Consider the following 16,370-nt stretch of genomic DNA (forward strand, 5'->3'; position numbering starts at 1 on the left):
AAATCTTGGAGGATACTTCTCTCACTTCATTACTAATACGAATATGCAGACACAGTCATAATACTGGTTTGCCCTCCTCTTGAATCATTTCTGTACAACGCCCATTTAAACATAAAAGTTTCACAACGTTGAAACATGTGTGGGGATCCATCCTTAGATAGACATCCACCGTTAGATATTGGTAATAATGTAGGCTAAATTCGTTCATTCATTCACTTTCTAAGGATGCCGCCTATCCCAGCGTTCACTGGGCGAAAGGCAGGGCCCACTGCAGACACACAGACAAGCACATTCACAAACTGTGGACTGTGGGAGAAAACCGGAGCTCCTGGAGGAAACCCACGCAGGCATGAGGAGAACATGCAATTCCATATTTGAATTGAACCCTGGACCCTCTTGCTGTGAGGCAACAGCGCTACCCACTGCGTCATCGTGCACTCGGAATAAGGTAAATGATTTGATTAAATTTCCTGCTCGCTACAAAATAGGATTCAGTTCTGTTGCATCTGTTTAGTGTCATGTTTGTTTCATACTAACTGACACTGCCTTGTTTTCAGTGCCAAGATGCCTATCGATAGTATGCGAATGCATCCATGGCTGGAGCATCAGGTCAGGAGCGGTTTGATACAGGGACTATGAAGTGAGTTGAATAAATTTTCAAGTTATTAGCTGTTACCGTCATAGTGACTGTCACTAAACCATAGACAGTAAAGTGACAGGGAAAGCTATATCTCTGTCTACAATATAAAACACAAACCCCCCTTTTTTTTACCATTAAAAAGTGTGTCTGTTAAGATCATCAAAAAAAGGTTGAGCAGTCAACCTTTCAACATTTTTTGATGTTCCTCATAAAATTGTGATGAACAAAAAATGTAAAGAAACAGTTATTGCGTATTATAAAATGACATAAGACACTGTATGCTAACACATGACAGATTTTGGATTCTAAGAAAGTTAGAGTATGGTTTAACGATTAAGCTTTTTTTTTTCCACTTTACACAAACCTAACCTTGTTATAGCCTCAGGGGGTTATTCCACAAAGCAAGATTTGTCAGTTAGGTAGATAACTGAAAGTCAGCACTGTCCAATGGGAATGGTCCCTAGCTGTTCTCCTATTAGACAGCTTTGAGTTTTGACTCAAGTTATCTGACAAATCCTGAAATGTTGCACTGCAAGATGTCTCCCTTGATTTTCAGGCTTGCCAGCTGTATAGAAGCCAGAAAATCAAGGCAGATGTTTAAGACAAGCGAGTCCTTGCAAATAGCCCATTACAAATACAAACAAATATTTCACTTGGTCTCTTGAAAAAACAGAGCCCCCATATTGAAGCATTGTCTTGGCTTCACTTGTAAGAATATATCTTAACGGACAAATTATTGTTTGACTTGAAAGCATAGAGCTTTTCTTTTTTACAAAAAGAAGATATTTCAGATACCATGGATGCACACAGCTAGGCACAGATGGCTGTTAGACAAGGATGCAGCTCTATTTAAGAACTGGGCAATTCACACAGGTAAGCCAAGCAAAGACACATACTGTGTTGTCTTTCTTTTGTTTTCATGTTTAAACAGATCTGCTATAACTATCCAGGCACAAAATGGAGTAGAAACTCTGTAAACATGAGTTGCCAGACTAATGATGAACCGATGTTCTATCCGTCCACTTTAATGCAGGAAAGTACCGTCCCGAAATAGATGAGCCAGACCCCAAGACATGGAAGGCCAGTTTTCGTTGTGCAATGAATTCACTACCTGACACTGAAGAAGTAAAAGACTATGAAGAGAGTATGAAGAGAGGAAGCAATGCTTTCAGAATGTACCGGATGCTCAGCACGTCTGAGCGGGCGATGAAGAAAGGTAGGTCCTTCAACAATCAGCCACACAGAGCCACTGCATTGATAATACATGCTTTATTGTTACGGGCACTGCATATGCCCCTTACGTGGATATCGATGGACATTTAGTGATGGGGAAGGAACCCTGTAACCAGATGGTTGTTGGTGAGTTGAATCCCAAGTAGTCTGGGAGTTTGTCAGAGTGTCCCTGAGTAAGGCAGGTTAACCCCACAGGTTCACTCCAGCGCTGTTTGACCATTGACTAACACTGCGTTTTAACCGAACGCAAAGCAAAATTTCGCTTCGCTTTCCACCAACGAGTCTGTTTGCTTGCCTGAAAAATGAACAAACGAATTTTGCATCACGTCACAGCAAGTTTGCTAGACACAACAGAAGACAGCTAAGTTATCTCGTGAGGAGATTTCTGGGAAGGGAGCGTGGCTTCTAGCCCTACTTGAAGGTGGTTGGCTTTCGCCAGGCGAAATTTTCGCTTGAGTTCAACATTTTTTTTTTAACCCAAGCGATCGCTCATTTCACCCATTTCGTGTCGCTCGTAGTTTCGCGGTGATTAACTCCGCCCATTCGCCTCCTGCCATTGACTTTTCATGCATCGTGTCGCTTGTAAACTTCGTGTCGCATTCGTTTAAAACACACCTTTATAAGGCAGCCTAATACTTGTAACTGGCTCTGGAGAAGAGCTTTAACCAAATGAATGAGAGGAAATGTCTGGTGCATTAATTTGTTGTCCGTACGATACATAAAAAATGCCAAAACAACGTCATACCAGCTGTTATGTGGCTTGGTGGGTCACGAACAATTATTGCTGAGGGCTAGTTATGTATTTTAATATTTAAAAGAGGTTCAATTTTGGACCAATTAGTGCCATTATAATTAATTATACACATTTGTAGTACCATTGTACTGTGTATAGTAATATGTGTCGCTTTCACTTTTATGTCTATAACTGAGTTTTACTGTGCTAGTGATGCAGATATGAACTCAATTCCAAACATAAGCATATCTCCAAAATGGACAGCTTCATAACTACATAGAATATATTCAAAGGTCATATGACCTTGGCTAGCGATCATAAATTCGGTGTAGTTCCAGGACATACCTTGACACACACTAGCTGTTCCAGGATCGCAAGACATAGAAAAGAAAATCAACTATTGTGCATTCATAGTTTTTTTTTACACATGAGATGTAATTTCCAATATCTGTGTTGATTATCTCAGGGTTTATGTAGCAGTTGAGGTTATTACAGGCCAACTGTGTGTACACTATATACATGTTTGTGAAGTGGAGAGCTTGCCTTGCTAATCTTATGGTGTGTGATGTACCTCATTCTGTCTGAGAATCACAGTCAGATATAAGTATTTCTCTGTTCTGTCTTCAAGGGAAAAAGACAATGGAGAAAGAGGCAAAGCCCAAAGTAAGAACGTTGTTTGAATTGTTCTTTATGCCTGAACACGTTTTATTTCTCAAGCTCACGCTGTCATTAAAAAAATCTTTCCTTATTGTATGGCCAGTCTTTTTATTTATTTTATTTTATTTTTACTTTTGTGCATTGTGTCATTATGTTTTCTCCCCTCTGCCCTTTTCTCTTCCTTTTTTCTTTTCTTTTTATGGCACTGGTGAGCTTTGCTGCAAGTTTCAATTCCGTCCTCTTCTTTTTCTGTCGTTTCCTTTCCAGCGGCAGAAGGCCGCCGCTCGGGTAAATAGAAAAACGTCCAAAAAAAAAAAAAAAAAAAAAAAACACCAGAAGAGGTGACCGTGCAAAGCGCAGCGGACAGCACGGTTTTAACTGGTAAATGTCTGAACCCCACAGTCTTTTATAAGCATCAGGTCACATTTAACCGGCCTGTTCAGATCATTCATCAAAAAAAGCTTCGACTGCCACACTGGAGGGGACTCTGGGAGTTTTCTTACATTCGATTTCTCTCTACCTTGAATCCAGAGAATCAGCAGGAGGACAGCTCCACTTTTCCAGACGGCTCAATGTAGGCAGACATAAGTGTTTGTGGAGCGAAGATTGAATCCTCACTAAGGAGAAATGTGCTTTCAAAGACTAAGCTGCATGGAAACCTACACACAGACAATATTCCTAGTTAAATATGTGACTTGTAGGGATGAGACGCTTGGTACTGACAGTTTGACGCTGTGTCGAGCTTCCGAAGGCCAGACGTTTCGAAACACTGCTCCAAAGTGCGGTTCAAAACACCCATGTCACATGACCATGGCTAAGTGAAGCTTCAGTGCATTTCACCCCTGTTTCGAAACCCCGTTTTCACAGATGGCATACCTGCCGCTCCTATGTTTTATTGACAGTGTCTGGAACAAACCTGATCACACATCTGTCTCAACCACAAACTCCTAAAATGATTAAAAGCCAAGCAAACACACCCCGACTTCGAGGGTTTTTGTGAGAGGAGAGAGATTTTGAGAGATAGCGACATATAGCGATTGACAGTGTGATTTAGTGAGTGATAGTTAGGCTAGATATAAGGTTAGTGATGCATATTGATTGATACCCTAGTGAGAGACACACAGTGGGCGATAGATAGGATAGATATAGTGACATATTAATGTATAGAGAGTGACAATGACGGATAGCACGAGATAGGTGAGAGATAGTATAGCAATTAGGTGTTGATACATAGGCTAGATTAAGATGGAGAATCCACGTAAGAGATCCCAATCTCTGGTGTGGGATCATTTCAACTTGGAAACACACCCCCCCCCCCCCCCCCCCCCCCCAAAAAGAGTGAGGTTCCTAGGACACAGGATTCTCTGGTTTACTGGCAGGGGCAATGTGCTGTATATCCACACCTTTACATGGGCCTAATGGCAAAAAAATACCTATGTATGCCACCAACAAGTGTTCCATGTGAACGAATTTTTTTTTCCAAGGCTGGGGAGGTCATTTGTAAAAAAAAAAAAATAAAAAATAGAAGCTGACTCAGCCCAAAATCAGAAAAACAGTTATTATTTTTGAATAAAGATTTTGACATATAACAAATGTGAGACAATGTTCCTTCATTTTCCCTTATTGGTCTTCATTTTCCATAAGCATAATTAGCTGCATTCACTCAGACTTTATTCCGCCATATATGAAATATGTTCCACAAAGAAAGCGCATTTAAGGGCCCTACACTTCAAAAGGGCCCTACCCACAAAACCCACATGGTTATTTATCCCAATATACATAACAGCCTTTTGTCAATAGATTATCTTCCTTGCATGAGAACTGATATATCGTGGCGCTTCTGCCTCCTGTCCGCCTTAACGAAAAGGGTCGATCTGCAGTCTTGCAGACTACACGGCACACCCACTTTACTACATGACAAGCCTACTTCAGTGCACGACACACCCCCTGTGTTAACTTCTTGGATTCTAACCCTAACCACAGCCCTAACCATAACCATAGTGAGCGTGTCATGTAGTAGGCGCGTCGAGTAGCATTGTGTGTCCGCAGTTAGATCTTAAGCCTTAATAGAGAATCTCTAAATAGAAGAGAACTTGCACTCTCAGAACTTCCTGTTTAATAGTGAGCGCTCGCGAGACAGTCCAGAATAAATGGGGGCCTATGGGGCTGTACCCCCAAAAATGTAACTTTCACAGGGTAATTTTTTTTTCTTGTAATTTTCATTACGTTGTCAATATAAGGGATCGAGGCAATAGATATAGTTCCATTTTTCGACTTTTCTAAAATACCTTTTGTAAGTATTTGTGACGTCACGCACCACAAGCCACTTTACAGCATTCTCAACCATGGCTAGTTAGCATACTGTTACATTAGCCAGATCTACATTTAGCTGTCAAATATGAAGATCTCCTGGTCCTCCTTTAGATTTTCATTCGACTTCATTTCAAACACTTCCGAAGGGTGCCATCGAGGGAGGATGTCCTGTTGCAATCTGTCATAAATCCTTAACTGACCAATCAGCATGCATTAGCAGAATGCTAGGCAAAATGGCCTTCCCTGTAAGAAAAACGAAAGGACATTAGTATTAGTATTAGTTCTTCAATTCTGATCTATAATTGATATTATATTTGCAAAAAGCTCCATTCACTCCTGTTCATTGAGGACTCTCTCGCGAGGACCCTCTAGGTGAATTGCAGCCAATTTCGGGGTACAATGGCATTGACAGGAAGTGGGCAGGCCCTATGGAGATGGGATCGGGTGCATTCCATTTGAATTTCAGCTTCTGAGCAGAGGCACAATATCCTCAGCTCCCTGCAAGTTGAAAGCCGAAAACTCGATCAGTTCGTCAGCGGGCCTGCTTTTTGAAGGACATTTTTGGGCAGAGGTAACAAAAATTGCTTGCTGTAAACAATAACTATCAGACTTGAACAATGACTATTAGAGCAACACTGTTTCAAATAAAATGTCAGTCAAGTTTATCAAATCAACTGACAATTTATCGCTCTGTTTTTCAGTTCACATGCATTTTCATCACCTCCATTTTTATCAGTTCATTTTTGTTACATCCACCCTTGAGGCTACTTTCCCTACATGATAATGGCAATTTTGTGTTGTGAATGATGAATGAAAATGATGAAACGTGGCTCTGTTTTCATCATGTCATGACTGTTTTAATCAAATCGGTTTTAATCAAATCACTTGATAATTTATCACTCTATTTTAATTTCACTTCCATTTTAATCGCTCTATTTTTCAATTCACTTGCAATTTCATCACCTCCATTTTTATCAGTTAATTTTGTTACTTCCACCCCTCATATTAATAAACCCAACAAAACACAAAAGAAAAAAATAAATATTTGTTGAACACACTGTTCATTACAGTCCCACTTTGTTGTCTCTGACAGTCTGAAAGCTTTTGTTTCTTTGTTTGTTGTATGGTGATTTCTCCGAAATATGTACTGATCATATGTATTGATAGCCTGGCATAACCCACCAGAATAATGAGTAGTTTAAAATTTGTCAACGCTTGTCTAAGTCGTTGTTTCGCAGAGCAGCATTATCAAGATGTGACAATAGCAAAAGTGGCCAGTAGGTGTCACCGTGGAGGCGGGTGTCAGATTATTTCGAAATTTCCGGCACGTTTCAGTGTTTCACAAAGTTTCACTTTGCCCACCACTAGAGACTTTGCATTATTTTTTTATATGACCTGAGCATACTAATCACTACGGACAGACGTGAGAAGAAACTTAAACACAATTGATTGAATGTTTCCCGTTTGTCGAAACACTTCTTTGTATATCTCTTGGTTCATTTTGGAAAGTTCTGCGTGAAGACCGACAGTTCAGCTGATCGTTTATTTCACAGATATCCAAATTAATCGCTCGGCTATGTCGTGCTGTACACTTTTAGAACTCCCGCTAAAAATCTTGGTAGTCCTTACCACTAGGGCACATTTGCGGAAGCAGCCAAAGTTTGTGTTTAGGAGCGACCACACTGCGCAAAATATTGCAAAAATACCGACTGGAAACATTTTACATAAGATTCCGACCGGAAATATATAAGATTCCAAAATCAAAAATGTTGAAAAAACATATATTGAAATTTCTCTGTAACACTACCTCTCTCTTATTTAGATTCATATCTTCACATCAAAAATGAATTTCAAATTTCTTATACTCGAAATCTATTTTGGAGTGACACCGCACTGTTTTGCAGAAGGGACGCATGGAACACTCCTTTCTGATGTAGGATGTAGACACAACAGTCCTAAAACTGCTTTGCCCTCCTCTTCAACCACCTCTGTATAATGCCCATTTAAATGTAAAGCTTTCACACTACTTATGTAAACATGAAAGGTGTGTTTGGGGAGGAGACGCATCCCATTTAAAATTCACCGACAATTCATGACTCGCGATTTTTGTTACCCAATAAAACGGGTTTTGTGTTTTGACTACATACGTGATAGACGAGTATAAGTGGCGAACTAGCAACGCAAGGTTTGATTGGCTGACGAGTGAAAGTTAGCACAACCATTTGTGATTGTACAATTACTGTCTCTTTACTATTACGGTTTGAGTAACCATGTTTATTCTTCTATATTCGCCACAAACACTGAAATGAGATTCAAATTGTGTTGATGACGTCTGCAGATATCCTCAGGCAACACCGAGAGCCGACTAGATATTTAAAGCAATGGAAGTTAGCCTTATCGCCGTTTGCCATAGCCTCGTTTGTTAGATACTGTACATGTCGCACCAAGGACGCGTTGTTCGTTAAGTTTTCACGAGTATGTCGGGTAGTTGATGACCAGTACGTGTATTATTTTTTTATGTATATTTGAACAAAACGGCTCCGAATGTTGAACTGCCATTTGAAAAGGCCCTGCCTTCATTTCCAGCACAGGATACCCGACTAAGCTAAAAGGTAAAACACCCAACTCGGCATCGACAAGCGCCAAACCAGGTAAGAATAAAATTAAGACGATTTTCAGAGGAAGAATGCTGCGTATTCACATTCAGTGTTCATTCATGTCCTTACGAGACCTTTTACCGTAATGCTGTATTTAAAGTGTTTAATAACAAGGCTACCCAGTTGACAGTTGTATATTATAACTGCCTAAGGTTTAGTTTACCAACGCCATCCTGTATTGTTACAACCGGGCTTGTGAATATATCTAATGTTAAAGGTATCTTTTTAAGGGCACGTTGGAGTTCTCTGGAAAAAATAATGTGACATTAGGATGAAAATATCCTGGATAGCTGCCCTAATGTTGATCTGTAGATATTTGGAATAATGTAAATGCTTTGGTTAAATTTCCTTCAGTCCTGTTTTATCTGTTTAGTGTCTTTTTCGGTTCATACTGACTGACATTGTCTTGTTTTCAGTGCCAAGATGCCTATCGATAGGATGCGAATGCGTCCATGGCTGGAGCAACAGATCAGGAGTGGTTTGATACAGGGACTACACTGGGTCAATGAAGTGAGTAGACGATATTTTCAAGTTACCGTCATAGTGACTGTCACTAAACCATAGACGGTAAAGTGACAGGGAAAGCTGTGTCTCTGCCTACTTCTTAACCGACGAACTCTTTTTGTTTTACCACTCAAAAAAAAAAAAAAAAAGAATTTGTCTGTTAAGATCATCAAAAAAAGTTTGAGCCGTTAACCTTTCAACCTTTTTCGATGTTCCTCATAAAATTGTAATAAACAAGAAATGTAAGAAACAGTTATTGTGTATTATGAGATTACATAAGACACTGTATGCTAATACATGACAAATCTTGGATTCTAAGAAAGTTAGAGGATGGTATGATGATTAAGCTTTTCTTTTCACTTTACACAAACCGAACCTTGTTATAGCCTGAGGGGGTTATTCCACAAAGCAAGATTTGTCAATTAGGTAGGTAGATAACTGAGCACTGGTCAGCACTGTCCAATGGGAATGGTCCCTAGCTGCTCTCCTATGAGACAGCTTTGAGTTTTGGCTCAAGTCATGAGCACTTAAAGATGTCTCCCTTGATTTTCAGGCTTGCCAGCTGTATAGAAATCATGGCAGATACTTTGAAAAAACAGTGCCCCCGTGTTAAAGTGTTGTTTTGGCTTCACTTGTAAGAATACGTTCAAACGGGCAAATTATTGTATGATTTATAAGCTTAGAGCTTTTGTTTTTCACAAAGGAAAAGAAGATATTTCAGATACCGTGGATGCACGCGGCTAGGCACGGATGGCAGTTAGACAAGGATGCACCTCTGTTTAAGAACTGGGCAATTCACACAGGTAAGCCAAGCAAAGACACATACTGTTTATTCTTTCTTTTGTTTTCTATCCGGGCACAAAATGGAGTAGAAAGTCTGTAAAGAAACAGTTAAACATGAGTTGCCAGACTAATGATGAGATGATGTTCTATCCGTCCATTGTAATGCAGGAAAGTACCGTCCTGGAATAGACAAACCAGACCCCAAGACATGGAAGGCGAATTTTCGTTGTGCAATGAATTCACTACCTGACATTGAAGAAGTGAAAGACAAGAGTATGAAGAGAGGAAGCAACGCTTTCAGAATGTACCGGATGCTCAGCGCGTCTGAGCGGGCAATGAAGAAAGGTAGGTCCTTCAACAATCAGCCACACAGAGCCACTGCATTGATAATACACCCTTTATAGATACGGGCACTGCATATGCCCTTTACATGGATATCGATGGACGTTTATCGATGGGAGAGGAACCCTGTAATCAGATGGTTGTTGGTTTGAATCCCATGAAGTTTGCCAGAGTGTCCCTGAGTAAGGAAGGTAACCCCACAGGTTCACTCCAGAGCTGTGTGACCATTGACTTAGAAGGCAGCCTAATAATTGTTACTTGTTTTGGAAAGGCGCTTTAACCAAATGAAGGAGGGGAATGTCTGATGCGTCACTTTGTTGAGTATCCTTGAATATCCAATTATTGCTGGGTGCTAATTATGTATTTTAATATTTAACAAAAGGTTCAATTGGGCCCAGTTAGTACCATTATGATTAATTATACATATTATTTGCAGTACTATAGTATTGTGTATAGTAATATGCGGCAAATTCTCAAATATAAGCTGGATCTCAAATAATGCCCGGCTCTCAAGTTATAATCGGGATGCCGCCTGTTTGGGCAAATAAAGGCCAGTTCAACACACAGGCCGGGTAAAAAAGAATAAAAAAAACATACATTACGGAAAGGCTCCGGTGGTAAATTCATCATATTTCCACAGCATTATTTACATCACTATAACAACATACGGTAATTACGCTCACCACTGCTGCTATTAGTTTCACTTTTTTAACAGAAATACCATACCGATAGTTTAACTCACATGGTCTGTGGTCGCTGTAAGATTATATGTGCTAATGGCCCATTATTAGTATTCAGGGACATCAGTGCCAAAACTCTCTCCCTCCTATTTCCTTTGCGTCATTTCATTATTTATATGACTGTTTCATATAGCATGTCTTAATGGTACTTAATGGTACACGGAAGGGAAAAAACATCTGATTTGAGACGGCATAGGTACGGTGGGGACATGTCGGCTGGTAACCTGGAAACAGAGGAACAAATTTTTCCTTTAAACCTGTCATTATTTCAACCTGTTCCCATTTACCCTCTTTGATCTTAACAATAAAACAAATAATTCACAGAGTAATCAACACTAATCGACGTAAATATAGTAAACAATTACCTCTTTCATTTCGTGATAGAATTACTGTTCTTTGCAAACTATTGCGTCATTTGCTATATCCACAGATGGTTTTAATGTCGATAATTGTGCTCTTCGTTCTCTCTCCATATTCAGGTGATACTGGTACATTAAAATGATCTGCGAAAAATTCTGCAGTTTGAGTGATCATGAAACATCTGCTTTTGTGCGGTCCGTGTGCTGGACTTTATTGTGCATTGTTATTATCAGCACCATATCATTACAATCTGACACAAACTGCCTATAGTAGACCTAATATTTTTATTCTTTAAGTACATTACAGCACAAGTTATATTCAAGTAAATCCTTATAGGATAAATTAGAAATGAAACATTACTGCAATATTACAAAATACACTACTAAAAAAGCACAAATCATAAATAATAAATGTCTCTAATAAAGGCCTGGTTCTTTCTTCAGTTGAGTTAAATAAAGACCCCGGCCGCTATTTGAGAATTTACGGTATGACAGTAACTAACTGAGTGTATGTGCTGCAACTACAGGTCTGTTTCACTGAGTTTTACTGAGCTAGTGATGCAGATATGAAGTCAATTCCATACATAAGCAAATCTCCAAAATAAATAGCTTCGTAACTACATAGAACATATTCAAAGATCATATGACCTTAGCTAGCGATCATAAAGTCAGTGTAGCTCCAGGATACGCTAATCTCAAAAGGCTATACTGTGACACACACTAGCTGTACCAGTATGGCAAGACATAGAAAAGAAAATCAACTATTGTGCATTCATAGTTTTTTTTCCACATGAGATGTAATTTCCAATATCTGCGTTGATTATCTCAGGGTTTATGTAGCAGCTGAGGTTATTATAGGCCAACTGCGTGTACACTATATACATGTTTATGAAGTGGAGAGCTTGCCTTGCTAATCTTATGGTGTTTGATGTACCTCATTCTGTCTGAGAGTCAGAAATAAGTATTTCTCTGTTCTGTCTTCAAGGGAAAAAGAAGATGGAGAAAGAGACAAAGCTCAAAGTAAGAACGTTTGAAGATTTCACACTGTTGTTCGAATTGTTCTTTATGTCTGAACATGTTTTATTTCTCAAGCTCATGCTGTCGTTAAAAAATCTTTCCTTATTGCATGGCCAGTCTTTTTATTTATTTTATTCTGTTTCATCATGTTTTCTTTTCTTCGTGCTTTCTTTTTACGGCACTGGCGAGCTATGCCTCATTTTTCTGTCGTTTTCTTACCAGCGGCAGAAGGCCGCCACTCGTGTAAATAAGAAAACGTCATCGCCAAAAAAACACGACGCCAAAGAGGTGACCGTGCAAAGCGCAGCGGACAGCACGGTTTTAACTGGTAAACGTCTGAAACCTCACAGTCTTTTATAAGCATCAGGTCACATTTAACCAGCCTGTTCAGATCATTCATCAAAAAAAGCTTCGAACTGCCACACTGGAGGGGGATTATGGGAGTTTTCTTACATTCGATTTCTCTCCACCTTGAATCCAGAGAATCAGCAGGAGGACAGCTCCACTTTTCCAGACGGCTCGATGGTGATCAGCGTGCCGTTGGACGTGGGGGAAGTGGTGGAGGTGGCAACCGACAACGTGGCCTCTTCCGTCAGCTCCAGTTCCAACCTGCCGCCCCTTCAGTTCTCCCCTATTTCATCCCACGGTGGTACGTCCCGTGTGTTCTATAGTTCTGGCCTCATCGTGTTGTGTGTGTGTTTTATTATCCTATATTTGTTTTGTTTTTTTTTAATTTTCATTACATAAATAAGCTCTTGATCGGAGTTATGAATTAGGTTCAGTTTGGGGGTGTATGTTAACAGACCTGGTAACTTGTCTATCAGAGGCCCAGTGCGCCGTTTCCTGAAAAGTTTTGACCTCGCTGGTTTAATGTCCGTTATTTGCCATGCACATTGTGCACAGCAAGCATGACTTGCCTATAAAACAAATGAGAGACATTGGGTAAAAGTTACAATTCTAGAAACTAGGAACACGAAAGAGACGCTTAGTAGAGGACTTTGTGGAAGAGCATGGCTCTTCATGGTGCAGAATCACAGTTCCCTGATGTGCTAATTCATGGTTACTTGAGTGAGGATCAAATGGTTAATTGAGTTACTTGACCCTATCAGCTGAAGCCAAATGACACAGCACAAGAAGGTCAAGACACAGGTCTCTCGGTGCATCATTGGCTGTCTTTTCATTCGCTAACACTATGGAAAGTGACGACTGGTCATTTTTAATTATTTTAGTTCCAACTGGTTTGTAAAGCAGAATGCTGTGGTCATATTGTGCTCATGTTCTCTGTATTTTTCTGTTTATTACTAAGGTCACTTTTTTTTTTTTTTTTGGATTACAAAGGAATGTTTTGTCGACAGAGTTGCTCTGTATGCTTAAGAACTTTTATTCAAGGTCCTGAGATTCACACGATGATACATGCCTCTCTGAGTCACTGAAACCTGAAGGATGGCTCTGTGTGTGTGTGAGAGAGAGACAGAGAAAGAGAGGGAGTTTGGGTGTGCACTCAAAAATATGAGGGAGCATGTATGACAAGTGTTTGTAAAACATTTTTCATTCATTTTTGCAAAGGTCTCTCTCGCCCTCTCCTTATCTGGTGAATTGCCTCTTATATCAATTCACCTTTCTTTTTTTTTTTTTTCTTTTTTTTTTTATTGCCCTGTTATTAACTTTTTTTCTTTCATGTTGTTTGGCAGGTAGTGATACGGACAGTGTTCACAGTGAGGAGGAACTTACAGAGGTGTGTGTCTCACGCTGATGCATGTCAAATCCTGTTCTTTGGCTTCACTTTCTAAAACAGACTCTGTACACATTGCTTAATCAAATTAATGAAGCACATCCATACAAAACTTATCCATGTAGTGTTAGGTTGGGAGGACATCACGTGACTTTATTGTAAGAGCTGATTGATCGAAAAAAGATGGATGCTTACTACACCTTTCCCATCAAATTGGTCCTGTTTATTTAGATTTCATTACCAGAACCTATCACTTGAGGCGCTTTCGGACCAAAGGAACTTTTTCATAGTTCTTAGAACTGTTGGAGGAAGTATCCCCTTTTCTGTGTGTCCTTACTGCAGGAACTGAGGATGATCATAGTTCTTAGAATGCCCTTTTGAGGGACTTTTTTAGCTCTTACTTCTGGGAAGGTACTCTCCCAGCACAAGAGGAACCGTGAGTAACGAAAGTGTACAGTGATTGGTCCAGACGTAAGCATATGTTGCAACCACCATTTTTAAAAATCTGTGTAAATTATCAGCCGTGTAAACAGCTGTTGGCATTAACAAATGGGAAAAAAACACGGACAAACAGACCAACAGTGAAGTCCAGGCTTTATTTATATGCAATGGAGGAAATACAACGTGATTTTGATGCGTTTAAGCGAGATATAAAAATCTCCCCTATACCAACCGTCGGCTTGGTAATGTGACTTCAGCGTTCCTGCTGGCGGTGCAAATGCAAACAGAAAAAAAGCCCTTGAAGATCTGTAGTTCTCGGGGGAGCTCTCCAGTGGGTAGTTCCTCTCAGTGAGTCCCTAGAACTGTTTGGTCCGAAAGTGCCTTTGGATACATCGGAATTCCAGGCTTTTCCTATTTCGCAAAAGTGAAATACTTTGAATAGTTGCATCTTTTTTTAAGACGGTGAAGGTCATCAAAACAACAAAGCCGTGACTTGCTTTCCTTTACTTTACAGACACAACAGACCACATCTACGAGGTCACCGGCATGTCCGACTGTTTTGAGGTTTCCTACGCGTGCGCTGTCCAAAGGAAACAAATTTGTCATACCTGGGAATAAGAATTTCAGGGTAACCATCATCAGAGAAGACTCTCCCCTCATACCTTACGACTGTGTCCCGTGGCCCACGTTTACACGGTCCAGCCAGGCTTTCACCCCAGAACAAACCCCAACAAACCCGAAACGTTCACCCGTTCAGACTGCAACCTCAAACCCGAGGCGCTCACCCTTTCAGACGTGCAGCTCCAGCGCCAGATTTTCCCCAGTTCAGACTTCCAGCCCCGAAGCCCGTGCCAGCGTTATCGTAAAATCTACAGAACTCTCCTCCAAGATGGGTGAGACGAAACTGAAAAGATGCGAAGCGTTTGGGAAATGACTATTTAGGAGACGAATATGACTAGAGAAAAAAAAACATGTATTTTATATTTTTTACATGGATCGGAAGATATTCTCATGGGTCTTGTTGGAACTACTAAGAAATGCCTTTGGTCGACACTGTTTGAGTTTAGAGCAGAGATGCTCAAAATCCAGTCCGGGGGGGGGGGGGGGGGGGGGGGGGGGGGTGGTGGTGTGTTGCATTTCTGCCCTGATTGCTCAATTTAGTGCTTTTTATTTTTTTTGTTTTGTTTTTATATACCAGCGAACAGGTGTTTGGTCGAATTGATAACCAGCAGGAAAGTGGCCCTTAAGGAGCTGACCTGAGCATCAGTTCAGTGCATTAATGAAACCTAATGACTTTAATTAATCTTTTATTCTTTATCTTATAAATCTACCTCAGATCTAATTCAGATGTTTAGATGTCATTAACCTTAGCATACACACATTAGCATACAAGAATTTCCTCAGTTGTAGAGGGTTTTTTTTTTTTTTCTAGTTCTTTTATTAGTATCCTGTTTTACAAATTGCTAGTTAGATTCAACTATGCAATGCAGCAAACCATACACTAACAGCTACAGACTAAGCACAAACCTAATAATTCGATTACAGGCAGACTGTTGTGGCTACTGAGTGCATGTCAAGGATGACACGTTGAAGTAGAACGGGATTTATGAAATATGTTCACATTGGAAGATGGAAGAGTTTGAAATGAAAGTTAATTTCTGTGTATTTTTTTGCAAGCCAGCTGATTGGTTAGTCTCTCGTTTTGAAGACAAACGCGCCCGCTGTATAATTATTAGGTTTGTGTTTTCTGTTTTCACAGATGCTACCTAATGCGAAAAAGCAAACTGAAAAAACGGGCCTTGGAAAAAGTGTAACGCGTCATGTTTGGGTCTTTGAGTATAAATGTGAATTTGAAATTCTAGTCATAGCTAGCAGTGTCCTCACTCTGACATGGAGTCAGTAGCCACCCTTAAATAAAATAAGACTTATTATATGTTGGACTGATCCATGTGAAGGACTTGACGTTTTTGTTTGTGTTTTCTTGTGTGGGAGTATGATGTGTATACGAAATGTTAATGGTGCTCGAACAGACTTCCCTTCGCTTTAGTGTGCTAGAACATTCCACGTCCATGTCGTTCACTCTTTACAGTAAACAACAAACTAGATATAACCATCAAATGTACACTAATCTCCAGAATGTTTCAGTAGTTGGTAGTTAGTGTCAGGCTTGCTCTTCATGTATTGGGCAAGAACATTTTATCAACAATTCATATGAAGAC

General features: G+C 40.0%; 1 protein-coding gene across 1 annotated transcript; it reads left to right on the forward strand.

Annotated features, from left to right (window-relative positions):
* The first annotated feature begins 8,113 nt into the window (after positions 1-8,113).
* Positions 8,114-15,048, forward strand: irf2a (interferon regulatory factor 2a). Its single transcript, XM_030788311.1, has 10 exons — positions 8,114-8,227; positions 8,650-8,743; positions 9,441-9,540; positions 9,689-9,865; positions 11,947-11,981; positions 12,201-12,306; positions 12,460-12,627; positions 13,670-13,713; positions 14,666-14,779; positions 14,854-15,048. The coding sequence occupies exons 2-10, from the start codon at positions 8,657-8,659 to the stop codon at positions 15,046-15,048; spliced, it is 1,026 nt and encodes a 341-aa protein (XP_030644171.1). The 5' UTR covers positions 8,114-8,227; positions 8,650-8,656.
* Positions 15,049-16,370: the final 1,322 nt, after the last annotated feature.

Source organism: Chanos chanos, chromosome 11 (genome assembly GCF_902362185.1).
Source record: "Chanos chanos chromosome 11, fChaCha1.1, whole genome shotgun sequence".
Classification (NCBI taxonomy): Eukaryota; Metazoa; Chordata; class Actinopteri; order Gonorynchiformes; family Chanidae; genus Chanos; species Chanos chanos.

Bases quoted from the DNA above. Each gene is read 5' to 3' on its own strand.
- irf2a (XM_030788311.1), top strand. From the start codon at position 8,657: ATGCCTATCGATAGGATGCGAATGCGTCCATGGCTGGAGCAACAGATC. The intron at 12,628-13,669 runs GTACGTCCCGTG...GTTGTTTGGCAG, and splicing joins CCCTATTTCATCCCACGGTG to GTAGTGATACGGACAGTGTT. The intron at 13,714-14,665 runs GTGTGTGTCTCA...TTTACTTTACAG, and splicing joins GTGAGGAGGAACTTACAGAG to ACACAACAGACCACATCTAC.